Source organism: Vipera ursinii (genome assembly GCF_947247035.1).
Source record: "Vipera ursinii genome assembly, chromosome: 1".
NCBI lineage: Eukaryota > Metazoa > Chordata > Lepidosauria > Squamata > Viperidae > Vipera > Vipera ursinii.
The window spans coordinates 278,166,880-278,182,177 of NC_139512.1; the positions used below are offsets into that span (position 1 = coordinate 278,166,880).

The 15,298-nt window shown below is 40.9% G+C and overlaps 1 protein-coding gene across 1 annotated transcript in view; it reads right to left on the reverse strand.

Moving 5' to 3' along the window:
- Positions 1-5,379: 5,379 nt before the first annotated feature.
- Positions 5,380-15,298, reverse strand: part of AGPAT4 (1-acylglycerol-3-phosphate O-acyltransferase 4) — a 37,546-nt gene continuing 27,627 nt past the window's right edge. Inside the window, exon 8 of the mRNA XM_083349785.1 lies at positions 5,380-6,937. Within this exon, the coding sequence (XP_083205911.1) occupies positions 6,846-6,937 (92 nt within the window). The 3' untranslated portion in view covers positions 5,380-6,845. The remainder of the gene's footprint in view (positions 6,938-15,298) is intronic.

Here is a 15,298-nt window from a genome sequence, read left to right on the forward strand (position 1 = left end):
TTTGGGGAGGGGCTGGTTGCTGAAAGCAACTTTTCCGCTTGAGAAGACAAGCTCTAGTGTTTTTGTTAACTGCGTAATTAAATCTTGGCAGAAGCCTTTTAGCCTTGGACGCTCTCCAGTCTCTTCTTTCTGATAAGGGGTTTGTTAGAAGAGGGCTGGTTCAGAACACCCGTGCTCTTCGTCAAAAAGAAGTCGGGCGAATTACGGCTTTGCTGCGACTACCGGAAACTCAACGCCATCACGGTGCGCAACCGTTACCCGCTGCCCCTCATCCCCGAGCTCTTGGACCGACTCCGGGAGGCTAAGATCTTCACGAAACTGGACCTGCGTGGAGCTTATAACCTCGTCAGAGTTCGGCCGGGTGATGAGTGGAAGACGGCGTTTGGTACTCGCTATGGACATTTTGAGTACACGGTGATGCCGTTTGGCCTGACCAATGCCCCCGCTGTGTTTCAGCATTTTATGAACGACATCTTCCGGGATTTGTTGGATCAGTTTGTCGTGATCTACCTGGACGACATCCTGATCTACTCCCCGTTGCGTGAAGTGCATCATCGGCATCTCCGTCAGGTCCTGCAGCGACTTCGAGAACATCGGCTGTTTGCCAAGTTGGAGAAGTGCCAGTTCTACCAGGTGACCATCGATTTCCTGGGTCACCGCATTTCTCCTGAGGGCATCGCCATGGAGCCGAGTAAGGTTGAGTCGTTGCAGAGTTGGCAACCCCCGCGTCGCGTGAAGGATGTTCAGCGACTTCTTGGATTTGCCAACTACTATCGAACATTCATCCCTGGCTTTGCTGCCTTGACAGCCCCCCTCACTCGGCTCCTGCAGTAGAAGACTTGGTTCCAGTGGAACGCACCAGAACAACAGGCGTTCCAGGCTTTGAAGGAAGCCTTCATGAAGGAGCCCATCTTGAAGCATCCTGACCCGCAACGGCCGTTTGTCGTGGAGGCGGACGCCTCCGACATTGCCATTGGGGCAGTTTTAATCCAGGCAACGACGCCCAGCGGTACCCTTTTCCCTTGCGCGTATCACTCTCGGAAATTGAACCCCTCGGAGCGCAACTATACCATCTGGGAGAAGGAGCTGCTGGCCATCAAAGCGGCGTTCGAGGCCTGGAGGCATCATCTGGAGGGGGCGCGGCATCAGATCGAGGTCCGGACGGACCATAAGAATCTGGAAAGCCTGCAGACCGCTCGGAATTTGAACCAATGCCAGATCCGGTGGTCTCTTTTCTTTGCGAGGTTTGACTTCCGGGTTCGATACATACCAAGTGGGCACAATCAAAGAGCGGATGCTCTGTCCAGGAAGCCCGAATATACCCGAGTGGAAGACAAGCTTCTGCCCAGGACAGTGATCCCCGTCGAGTCTTTTGCTGCGGTACGGGAGCCGATTGATATACGGGCTCGGATCCGGGAGGCGCAGCAGCAGGAGGCGTGGGTGGCTCAGCGGAAGGAGGAGGTGGGGCCAGATTCGCCTTGGACGGTCACGGATGGACTCTTGTATTATCGTGACCAGCTCTATGTCCCGGGAGGGCCACTCAGGGGACTCGTCCTCAGCCAGTGTCATGATAACCCGGCAGTGGGACATTTTGGCCTGTTCAAGACTCTGAACCTGGTCTCCCGTACCTTCTGGTGGCCCCGAGTCCGACACGACGTCCAGTCTTATGTCACCTCCTGCATCCCATGTAGGCAGGCCAAGTCAGCGACAGGGGCCCCGCCTGGATTACTGCAGCCTTTGCCAACACCCAAGAGACCCTGGGGGGCTGTGTCCATGGACTTTCTGACGGATTTACCCCCATCCTCCGGCTTCACGACAGTGTTTGTGGTGGTGGACATGCTGACCAAGATGGCGCACTTCATCCCCTGTCGCGGCTTACCATCAGCTCGCGCCACTAGTCGTATGTTTATCCAACAGGTGTTTCGGCTGCACGGCCTCCCCGATAGAGTCGTCTCCGATAGGGGGGCCCAGTTTACAGCCCGCTTCTGGCAGGAGTTGATGCATGCGTTGGATATCAAGGTCTGCCTCTCGTCCGCGCATCATCCTCAAACTGACGGGGGAACCGAGAAGGTCATCGGTATCCTGGAACAGTATCTGCGCTGCTACGTCAACCTGCAGCAGAACAATTGGGTGGACTATCTGGCCATAGCTGAGTTTGCCTTTAACAACTCGCAGCACACCTCCACGCAGATGACACCGTTCTTGGCCAATGTGGGTTATCACCCCCGGTTTTTCCCCCTTTCTCCCGTGGACTCATCGGAGCCGGCAGCGAACGACTTCATGGCAGAGTTACAGGCGATCCATCGATTGGTGCGACGGCAATTGGAGAAGGCCAAGGCCGATTACAAAAGGTTTGCTGATCGGTCAAGACGGGATACGCCTCCACTATCGGTGGGGGATCGGGTCTGGCTGTCCACCAGGAACCTACCATCCACACGGCCGGTGAGGAAGTTGGATCACCGTTACCTAGGACCGTTCCCAGTCGAGGCTGTCATCAATCCGGTCGCCTATCGCTTAACTCTGCCACGTTCCCTGCGCGTGCACCCAGTTTTTCATCGGTCTCTGTTGGTCCCCGAGCAACCGGCTTGTCCACTCTGCCAAGCGGAACCTCCCCCATCAGGACCTCGTGATGGAGGCAGCACCCCCGAGTACGAGGTCGCCAGCATCAGGGATTCCCGTTGGCTGAAAGGTCGTTTCCAGTACCTGATCGAGTGGAAAGGATACGGACCGGAGGACTTCACCTGGGAAGACGCGACCGCCGTTCATGCCCCTGCGTTGGTGACTGCTTTTCACGAACAATTCCCATCCCGACCGCATCTGGATCGGCAGCCTCGGGGGAAGGGCCCTGCGGTGCGGGATAGTGTTGTGATTCAGGGCCAGCCTGTGGGTTCGGCAGCTGGGTCGGATGACTCAGATGAGGGGGAGGAGGAGGGTGTTGAAGACGAACTTGCTGATGATGGCTTGGAGGCTTCGCAGAGGCCCCAGCCAGGCCCCTCTGGCTTGGTGGAGACTCAGCTGCGAGAGGCCGACAGTGCAGATGAAGAGTACCCACAGCTGGCCCTGTTCAAGGACGCCCGACGCAGGAGGCAGACCAGTAGAAGCAAGCAGAGAAAGGCTGTGGGACTCCTTGGAAGGAGGCACACGCCCTGAACTCTAATAAAGGGAGTGTTTGGGGAAGGGCTGGTTGCTGAAAGCAACCGCTCCATTTGAGGATCAAAGTTCCGGTATCTTGTTTCATGTTTTGTTGTTTGTGTAATAAATCTTGGCAGACGCTTTCCAGCCTTAGACGCTCTCCAGCCTCTGCCGTTTGTACAGGGGTTGCCTTTCTGCAAGGCCGGTAGCAGGCTGGTACAGAACAGGCGGGGACTCAGAGTTCCCGCAGTGGTTGCGGCTTCTGGCGTGCTGTTTGCAGAGTCTGGCCTGGAAGAGCGCGTGGCTTTGCACCATTTGCATCAGACGGGGCTGAATCTGAATCGGGCTTGTGTCGGACACTTGGCAACTGGCATGTAAGTAATTTCCGGCGTATAAGACGAAAAATCTTGAAAATCTTCTCAAAAGTCAGGGGTCATCTTATACGCCGGGTCGTCTTATACGCCGGAAAATACGGTACTAGTTTCCCCCTTTTAAGTTGCATTACTGAAATAAATGAACGTTTGCATAATATTCTAATTTTTCGAGTTTCACTTGTACATATACCTTTATAAGGGCTTAAACTTAAATGTTCGCAGTTCTCTTACACAGACTGAATGGCCAAATTTTAATCCTTGCTTTTTAACTCCTCTACTTGTTTAAATCAGATGTGGCTTCTCCCTGTGTACAATATCCATAGTTGCAATTCTTTTATAAAGAAAACATGCATGCATCCCCTTTGCTATCGTATGCTTATATTTAGCACTGATTTCTCAGCCCCCTTCTATTTCGTTAATGATGTGTTGAAAGGTACATTTACAACTTCACATCTAAGTACACTGCTATTTTAGCAACTATCAAGCTGTATATTCTTCCTTGGCATTTGGGTATTGTAACATACGGGTTAAACATATGGGTTAAACGTTGATTAAAACATGTCACCTAGGGTCAGTTCACTTTTTTAGACTGAAAGCAATGCTTGTCAATGAAGCACTAAATGTTTTAATTTTGCTTAAATTATAGTCGGGGCTTTTGTATTTCATGTGGTTAGTTGAAAGAAATTCAGCAGGAATAGGACAGTCTTTAAAATAAAGTAATCCTGCTGTACAAGGAAGAAAGTTTCTATTTCCAAGAAATACATCATAAACAACACTGGCCAGGAGGATCCAGTTGGTATTCCAGTCGTTATTATCCACTGAAAACAAAAGTTCAACAAGAGATTTTTTTTCCCAAGTAAACTTTGAAATGCAGTAAATATAAGGGTGGGGAATCATAAGTCCGTTAGAGAAATAGATGGATAAGTAATGGATTGAATGCAGCAGTAAAGGGAAGTGTTTTGGAAATCACTTGTTCAGCATAATGGAAAAGGGAAACTGAATCGAGGGAATTTTAATACATTATCTTAAATTTCTCCATACCACAAGTAATCCTTGACTTACGACTACAATTGAACTCAAAATTTCTGTTGCTAAGAGAGAGTTAAGCGAGTTTTATGACCTTTCTTGTCACAGTTGTTAAGTGAATCACTGCACTTAAGTTAGTAACACACCTGTTTAGTGAATCTGGCTTCCTCACTGACTTTGCTGGTCAGAAGGTTTGCAAAGGGTGATCACATGACCTTGGGACACTGCAGCCATCATAAATACGAGTCAGTCGTTTTGATAACATGACCACGGAGAAGCTGCAGTGGCCGTGTGAAAAGCAATCATGAGTCCTTTTTTCCAGTGCCATTGTAACTGAACGGACAAATGAACTGTTGTAAGTTGAGGACTGCCTATATATCAGGAATATATACTTACCTGGGAACAGGTCCACTGGATTAATGGTAACAGACATGTTGAAATCAACTGAGCTAAATAAAAGGGCAAGCTAACCAAAAAGATCTGTTGCTTGGAGTCTGCTACAAATCAAAGCAGTCAGAAGAGGTAAAACAGGATTGAAGCGTCAAAAAAAATATAAAAAATTAAACAGTTTGATGAAAGGTTTTTTTTTTCAACTATCCAGGCATCTGCTAAAAGTCTCTTTCTGCCAAATATATCAGCTAAATTCTTGTGGTCCTGATAATTTTCCCTTTCAAAAGTAAGAGGGTGGCTTTGTTAGCTTGGATTTGGTCCTTGCTAAGGGATTCACAGAGTATTTTTAAATGGTTGGGATGTTGGATACACCGTTAACTACTAAAAACAGTCTACCTCAAACAGTGGATTTTAAAATGCTAAACAAAGCATTGTTGTATAAAGGTTGGATTTTTGTTTTACAAATTAAAACAGCAAGAGTTTGCAGATTTATTTGGCCTAAACCAAATAATCTACATTAGAGTTTGGTGTAATACATTATTAGAATATGATAAACTCCACAGGGAGACATAATAGCAGCAGTGCAGATCTATACATCAAAGAGGCCAGAGGACTATATCCAAGCTGAGATACTGTCAATATTCTAATATAAATAATTTTCACGATCAGTATCTATATCACATACTAGGAACACAGCCAATGTAACACCTGTATTTAAAATTTAAATGAGGATTCTATAATTTACTGTCTAATTTGGATGGTATTAAAGGTAATGCTGTGCATATAGAAAATACATTTTAGTGAATAAGTTTCTATAGAAATAACTTCACTAATGCTGAGTTCCTTGGGAATGTTGATGAATGAATAACTGCATTGTGCTGGATATTTCTGTAAGTGGACTTTCAGACGGCTTTTAACTTCACTGAAATCTTGGGAGTAAAGAGACAGTCTTTTATAGATTCATAACAATTAAAGAATAAGAAGCAAAAAAAGGAAAAAAATTACAGTAGAAGAATGCAAGAAATAGATTACTTTAGGATATGTAATTATGACTGAAAATATTAAACCTTTCCGAATATAATAAAGGATTGAGAATGAGTACTCTGGAGCCAAGTCCAGAAAGGAAATAAACAAATGCAAATTTTTTAAAAAATGGGATTGCAAAATAAAAGAGAACACTGCATTCACTTCACTTTCTGAAGTGAATTGAAAACAAACTGGTAATACAAGTCTCTTTGCAAACTGAAAACAAATGTTAAGGGGAAGGTCTTCCTATTTTGATCAGGCTGGCCAAAGGATAAATATTTGGATAGTGCTAAGTAGCTCAGTGAAAGTATTGTTCAAGAATCACTCATTGGTTAAAACAATTACTTCCACAAAAATAGATTAGAAGTGAAACTAAACAAATCTAAAATGCATTTGGAATACAAGCCTCAGAGGCAGCTTGTTGGTCACAATTGGGAAACGCCACCAGACTAGAAAGAACAAAGTAAGGTAGTTCTGACTTTCTTAGTTAAATACATAAAACACTCATTTCGGTCATCTTGTAGGAAAGTAAATTTTATTTCATATTTTAATCCATTAAAGATTTATTCAGAAAAAAAAAAGAATATTAATTCCTTCATTTGTTTTCTTCCTATACTTTGCATATTGTCTCTTCCTTAATTTTAAAAAAAACCCGTTTCTCTGAAAAATCTGAATAAAAAAAAGTATAGAAAAAAATAAAATGAATTGCAGATTATTGACTCTTGTTGCCAGCTGGAGCAGGGTGTGGGTGTGGGGAGAGATGGATAGAGAAGAGACGTGACTTCAGTGAAGGCATGAGCTCTCTCTAACAGATTCCTGGTCTTCCTGTCTGAAGACAGATGTGCACAGCAGTTCACAAGCTTGTTCCCTTTGGGTATGAAGCAGTCTCTGGAGATTTCATTTTTGCTTCTCCTTGTGTCCATGGTTGCCGTAAGTTGAGCCTCTGTTAATTTCTGTTACTGCTATCATCCATCGAACACCAGCTGAAACTGAATTTTTTTTTAAAAAAGAGGATATCTGGTGTTAAACACAGAGAAGTAAGGAGAAAACTATTCGCAAATTCGCTCACATACACAAACTTTATATTGCATATATCTAGCATATACAGCTTATGCAAACTTTATATTGTCCTGCTAGTACTTTGCCATGCTATGCAAAGAAAGAGAATTATTCAGCCTTTGAGATATCATGCTAGAAATAAATGCTTTTCTTCTATAGTTTTAAAAATATTCTAGGACAAAAAAAATAGGCACAAAGCACACGCTGATGATCGTCAGATCCTTTGTTCAACGAGATGGATTACTGTACTGCCCATTTTATTTCTTTAAAACTATATCACTCATTTAAAATCATTTATATATCCCTTACTGGAAAAGCTTTGTGTGTGTTAATTGATTTAAAAAATACAGAAATTTCTCTTAAGAATTGTTTTTTTTTTTAAAAAAAAATCTGATTTCAAACCAGATTGGTGGTATCAAGAAACCAGGAGCCCAGACAGAATTCAGAAAGCGCTACGTGTTTATTCCAAGCAACCTATATACAAGAATCTGATCTACTAACGATCAAGGCAAATTGGTGCCAGATAAGAGTCAATGGACTTCAAGGGAGGCTGGCCTTGGATCTCTTTCAGGGGTGTAGGGACTCCAGACTGGTCATCTCCTTACAACTGACTAGCTTTGGGGCCTTAAAATTTAGAATGCTATATATGCATTTCAAAAATCTCCTGAAGATCAAATGGCTTCCTTCCAGACAATGTGGTGATTAGCCTGTAACCCTACAAAACCCTTGATATTTAAATGACTTCTAAAAGCATGACCCTCCCACAATCTAGTCATATAGTATCATATAGCTGCAAGGATATTATGAGTTAACTTCTAAAACTCTCCTCCCTCAGTGATGGTAGCAGCAGTGTCTCTTATAGCCTCTTAGAGTGTCTCTTATAGTTTTGACAGCACTTAAATTCAACAGCAGCAATAAATAAATACAATAAAATATTCTTTGCAGAGAGCACAAATGCGGTTATCATTTCCTCCACCCTAAATATACATTCACTTGATACAGAATAGTATGGACTATGAACAGAAAATTCATTGTGGTATTAGAAAGACTGAGGTTGCCTAATAATTCATCTGAGCTTAATAGTTTTGTGACAGGCTATTAAATAATCGTATAACCACACTTCCAAAGCAGAATAACCAACCACCAAATACACCACTGGGGGAAGACACTCAACTCCAGCTAGGGCACAGGTCTGCAACCCGCGGCTCCGGAGCCGCATGCGGCTCTTTCAGCTGTCTCCTGCGGCTCCCAGTCCTCTGCCATGTGCAGTCCAAAAAAATAAATAAAGTGGGACTAAAAAAGTTCAACCAATCAATTCAAATATGCAGGGTAGGTGCATATCTCGCCTTGGCTCCACTCTTCAGTCAAACCCTGTTCTGTGCATGTGCGCATGTACGCGCATGCGCACACATTTTTTTGCGGCTCCCAGTTTTTCCTTTTGTGAGGGAACCGGTTCCGAGTGGCTCTTTCACTGTTTCAGGTTGCTGACCCCTGAGCTAGGGAAATCCAAGAATTTGACAAATATAAGATATATAATATTCCCATTATATCAAAATAGTTTTGGATGAGCAAAGGTGTGTGTGTGTGCGTGTGTAGCTTCTTGGGCTGGACAGCATTCTGTGTGCAGAACTTGACTGCTGTTTCATTTATTAATGGATCTTGTATATGATGACAGCTTTCTGCGATTATTACTGACCTTTAAAGCCATGTGATAAATGGAAAAGGTACTCTGTGATAGCAGTAGTCCATGCAAAATTTTAGATTGACACAAAAATGTAACAACTGGTCTCAACCTTTACATGCAATTCATATTATTTCAAGTCAACTTGGCTTGGTGGAAAATATTGGGAAAAATACTGTTTTCTGTTTAACTGGAACCTCAGTAATAACCAAGACAAGTAGTGCTATAAGTTCAGTTTTCAGAACACCTCAAACCATCTCTGTTACTCTAATAGACTTGAGTGAGATACTCAGTCCTGGGTCAGCTCCAACAATTTCACTTACTGGCTTCTAGCCTTCTTCAAGGTTTGACTCCTAGCAGAGGCCTAGAAAGGAGGAGAGGAAGAAAGAGGAAGAAAGGAAACGCATGCACAGGAACACATGCACCATTCAGTTGAAACTGCATGCTCATGCACTTTTATAAAAGGCATTGTGTTGAGGCTGTTGCAGAAATTATTGAAAAGAATCCATAATCTGTAGTGTAAGGTACAGTCTCACTTTTTAAAGGGTATGGGTGGTCCTAACTCACTGACTGCCTTGTTAAACAGCCATTTCAAGTTACAGTGGTTGGGGGGGGGAAACTGCTTGTGACCACTTCTTCCATTTACAGCCACTATTACATCCTGCAGTTATGTGATCGCCATTTGGATCCTTTGCAACCCTTATTTACAACGATCACAGCAACCTGCCATCACATAATTGTCATTTGTAAGCTTCACAACTGGCTTCCAATAAGCAGATTTAAGGGAGAACAGAGAAGTGGAGTCACAAGTCATTAAGTGAGATGTGATATCTCACTTAATGACCACGGTGATTTGCTTAATGATGGAAGTGGGAATGAGATTAAGTCACAAGATTATTTTGCTTCAGAGACCAGGACACTCAGTAACAAGTTTCCAGTCCCAACTGCTGTTAGTAATCAAGGCCTGTTATACTTCCTACTCAATTACATTACTAATCCAGAATCCATTTTAATTCTTGCTACAAAAAGATGAAGAGGGAAGGAAACAGTTTGTAGAAACTATGTGTGAGAGACAGGAGTGCGAGGTAAAGAACTCATCTCAAAATGTCTTAAATATATTACCAATTTCTGTCCAATTTGGTCATAATGCTTCTAATAATTGGTTGATTTCACTTTCAGCTGAAGTTGAACTAGATCGGGGTGTCAAATTTGCAACCACACATGATATGTTGCAACGTATCGCAACGATGCATCCGGCCCATGGGCTGGCAGCTTGACACCCCTGAACTAGATGAATTCTGTATTAATAAAGGAAAACATCTGTAGCTCATGGCTGAAATGAGAGATCTTTGGGGGGGGGGGTTGGGGATTGGCAGACATTTAATTCACCACTGATGATATTACCTAGTGTGGGCAATGAAACGTCTGCAAGAACACAACCAAGCTCAGAATATTTTTGAATAGCAGCTTAATAAGGCTAATATATTGGCAGTCACCTGGGAAATGAAAATAAACTGTTTATTGAAAATAAACATCAGAGGAAACAAATACATTTGATGTTGTGATAGCAGCCACTAGCACTGCATCATTCAGAGACTTCAATTATATATGGGGCTTCCCTATAGAGGATATTTTATGTTAATGTGTGCAGAAGAACAATCCATTTCACATATCTACAGTGCCTATGATACCCTTCAACGTGTACAGAAGAAAATCTCATGCTGGTGAAAGAAAATGCTGTTGATGTAGTAGCCCAATATTGAGTGAATGTCACTTAGTTTTAATCCTATTTACTTTATATACTACTGGTATATTTCTATGACCTATTTAATACATTTTACATGCTCAGTGTTGAACATTGCGTGTCTACAATTTGAATGTGCTTCTGACATGAATAAAGAATCATTCTTAACTCTTCTAATTGACCAAGTCCTCCCTCTGCTGGATGGTTTCTTGCAAGTTCTTTTGAAACACTCCACGTTTACTACAGTTGTGCAGCACTCCAGGTTGAAAGACAAGAAGATGCTTCACAGTGCATGAGACAGTAGCATAGCATCTATCCACAACCATGTCCTTAATCAAGACTGCACAGCTGCCCTGTATAGTTGTAGCAATGACGCAAGGCAAAAAGACATACTCGTTTTAAGAAGTTGCAGGGTAAGTGCTATGTATGCACCCCTGCATATTCCAAAGTACCTTTCTGTAATGTTCATCAAGATACTCTTCCTGTATTTTTTCCAACTGATTATTGCACACTATTATTTTGACAACCCAAGCTCATTTTTTGCCTTTGTTCTCTCTTTATGTCACATTTTTTAGAATATAAACCTGCAGGCAAGGACTCCCCGCTCACCCCCATCCCCATTCCCTCCCCACCGTTAAATTCCTCATAACGCCTCTGTGGATGAAGAGAGGAGTAACTTCTATTAATGTGCAAAAAGCAACTTTATAAAAAAACCACCTACTTTTTGAACCTAGCAAATCACCTAGAAGAGCTCAAATGGAAAATCTACTGACACAATAGCAAAGAAGGCTCTAAGAAACCAAAACATTTGTTGGCCACAGTACCAATGCAAGTGTGTTAGATTTATATCCTGTCTTCCCTTTGGGAGCTGGACACGCATTCCACTCATTCCTTACATGGTGAGAGAGGTAGGATTGTACAAGAGCAAAAGACTGATTTGTTGAACTGCTGTGGCTGAGGAAGGTCTTGCATCTAGATCTCCTTGCCCTAATCTAAGTCAACATCTTAACCACTACACCACACCGGATCTCTCTAGTGGCCATTATTCTGCTAGATACTATTAAGTGGAGTGATATAAATTGGTAAAGGTAAGATAACATTTGTCTATGCAGGACTTTATTTAATATCAGTGTAACCTCAACCTTCAAATGTTCTTGATATAAAGTATGTGCTCAAACCAATACCTCCTTACTAAATGACAAATGCCCTTCATTAGGGCAGCACATCGCATATTCCGCTGTCACAAGAAAGTAATACCCGAAGACCATAATGAGGTCAAGTCCAACTTTATTCAACTCTTGGCTACCCAAAGCAAGGTCATTTTTCAAAATTGAATTTCTGGAATTCAAATAGCTTATGCAAATCACTCCTCCAGAAAAACCAGATGAGACATAAGTCTCAGATTATATTTTAACCAACTACCATGCTATAATTCAACATCTGGATTTAAATGCCACTTTGGGATCCATGTGCATTAAAGATGGTTTCCTTATATTGAACAAAGAAAAATGTTCCAATGTTTATACATTGCTGCTTCAAGAGAGTGTAACAGTATTTTGCACCTCTCTTTAAAACATCGTTACAAAAGCGTCTTTCACACTATGCTAATAATTTTAACTAAGTGGTCATAATTTTGGAAAATAATTTGGGTTGCAGAGCTGAAATAATGCTACATATATGTGAAAAAGTTCATTTCTTAAAATTACTTCTATCTTCAAATTAATTCCAGTCTTAAAGATTCACCTGACATTCTATTGGATAGTTACTGACAGTGGTAACATTCAATAGGTTTATTAATAATCTACGGAATGTATTCAGTAATTATTAATTATATAATAGCTTATATTAAAATATTGCCACCCACCATGGATAAATTTGTCTTATGCTCATTTAGTTTAGCAAATAATGTCACCGTTTTCAGGAGAAGACAACTGGTGATAACGTTTACTATTACCCTTTTCTAATTGTTTCCATCATGTTATGATGAACTGTTAGTATTTTAACCATTCCAGATCATAACAAAATTATGGAACATTAGGAACATTAAAAATGTAGTCTCAAAAGCAATTAACCTGGAGTAGTATTTATGATGAGAAAAATATTTTTCAAAGAGCTGCTTTGAATTAAATAAGGAAAGTCAGCAAAAATGGGTAATAAATGGGTTTGACAATGCTAGATTATGGTAACCAGATTTACTAACATGACACACATTTCTGTATGGTATGAACCATACCTGGAACCAGCAAAATCTGGACAGGGGACAGATTGTATCTGCCCTCAGTGTGGAAGGGACTGCCATTCTCGAATTGGCCTTTTTAGCCACACCAGATGCTGCTTTACGACCTCTTCCCAGAGCATGATAACATAGTTTATCGAGACTGAAGGATGCCAATGAATGAATGAATGAATGATGAATGGTATGAATAAGTAACTAGATATTTCCAGCTCTCCAAACAGTAATAATTTCTACTGAAACTAAAGTATTTGTTAGCTGGCTGTGACATTTCTGTGTTTATTTTGCAGCAGACTCAGCTGGTTCACATAAAATAGCTCTATATATTTATTGTGATATTTGTGCTATGGGCAAAGATTCAGTGATTAAAATCTGCACTTGCTTGAAAGTTTAAAAAAGTCAACCTTTTTATGACAGTTTCAAATAAACTGCATGCAAGAAGCATGCAGCCATACATGCAACCAGAGTCCTAATTGTTGTGATGCTTGACTGTAACCCACAACAATTTTCTTTTCAAATGTTGAGTTCTCTGTTTTAAGAAATCAATCTTAAAATTTAGCCTGGATGATTACAAAATGAATAATATTCTTAATATCCATTCCAACACAAAAATCAGTGGGTACAGCCTCTCCCATTACATTAGCCATACAGTAATTGTGGTCATGCAGTTTTAATTTCTCATTATTTTCTATGTTTATTTTTAAAGATCAGCTCATTCGCTTGTCTGTTAAATGTTTACGTTGGAAACATTTCATAACATTTTATGTTACTCTTACCATTAAATATTCAAAACCAACATCACGATTTCCTTCTTTAAAAAAGAGCAAAAGCTCTTTCTCATCAGTAGTTCGGGAAGCAATCAGTTTCGCTGCTGATGCAAAGTTGCATCAAAAATGTAAGAATTTCTGCTCCATCTCTTAATGGAAGGGGGCGAAGAGGATGTAAACCTTTGGAGAGATATAATAATAATCACCACACCTCTGTGTCATGGAACAAATGTGGTGAAAAACTATCTTTCTCTTATTTCCATATACAAGAGCTGATTCATTTTATTTAGTCAGAATGAAGCTGACTAATAGTGCACCTGTTTTGATGAAAGTATCATCAAATTTCCTTGCCTTGAACATGTGGCTCAACACCCTAGTTATGTAGTATGATGAGCAGACAATCCTTAGAGCTGTGGCATATGCTTGTAGCAACTGAGTTGACTAATCCCATTTAACATACCCACAATACAATATTTTTTGGGGTGTGGGGCAAATAATTGTATGTAACTAAGCCCTCTCTGCCTGCAAGTATTCCTCTGTACTAGCTCACATCAATGTCTGCCCTTTCTTATTCCAAACACCTTAAGTGGTGAACACCGGTTCAATTTTCAGGAACTGCCTGTAGGGAGAAAACATATACGTATGAACATAGTGATATGTATTTTGCAGAAATGAAAGATCTGATACTGGTTCCACTTATCTTTAAAAAGCAAGTGCATGTTAGGCTGTCTAAGAAAGATTAGAAACTTTATTAAAAATTGCAATTAAAAATATAAAAACTAATACAACTAAAAAAATAGCACAGAAAAGAAAAAAATAGTAAAGAAAAAGAAAATATATAAAATATATAAATGATCTCCCCTGCATCATAAGTATAATTTTAATAATTTATCATCTTATTAACTTCTCTTAAATATAACAATCTTCTTCCCATATTCCATCTCTTATCTATAAACAATTTCTTAAAGCCGCCTTGTTCAGTCGTGATCAGCAAAATTCCATTTAGGGTCACCAGAGATAACAAATTGTTTTAACTTTGATCAAATAAACCAATGACAAAAATAATACACAGCTAACACTGTTTCTGCATCCTAAATACAAAGGCATAAACTGGTCAATGTATAAAGCCGCTGCAGAATGATGCAGTCATTTCCGTCTTTTAGTCAGGTGTAAAACTATGTGCAGAAATCACAGTAGAGTTTGAAGGGGCCAAATTATATAAGCTATATAGAGAGAACAACCCTGATTTATTTTTTTCCTCTGACAACCGCAAATTATTGTAATGCCCCCTTCTGTCTCTTAATCTAGAAGAAGAAAATTTGGGCTATAGAAAATACTGTCAGGTTAGTGCCAAATCCCATTATATTACCTAGAAATGGATATTTGCAATGGCTGACTTCATGAGAGATAAACCAAAGATATTCATTATTAATATCTTGCCATGCCACAGAAATAAAACAAACCTAGAGAAAAAAATGGGAAGAACTGTAAACCAATGACAACAGCAAAACCATAGCATGATTCTGAAGGCCCTTCTTCACTTTTCTTCCATCCACTCCAATTACTCATTCAGTTCTATAACTGACACAGAAATCAACCATGTCTAATATTTGGCATATAGCATTCAAGCTGCATTTTAAATGCCTTAATGAATAAGTGCATTATTTGGAAGAACTGCTGGGGACCTGACAGAAGCACACAACCCTACTACTAATTAAAGCAGCCAACTCTTTATCTCAGACTTTGACATGAGCCTGAATAGACATGTTTGCTTTAATTAGTAGCTCTGATGATCAATGAGGAATTGTATACACAATAAAAGAAACAATATATTTTGCTGCAGCTCTGATGATCGAGGAATTCTAC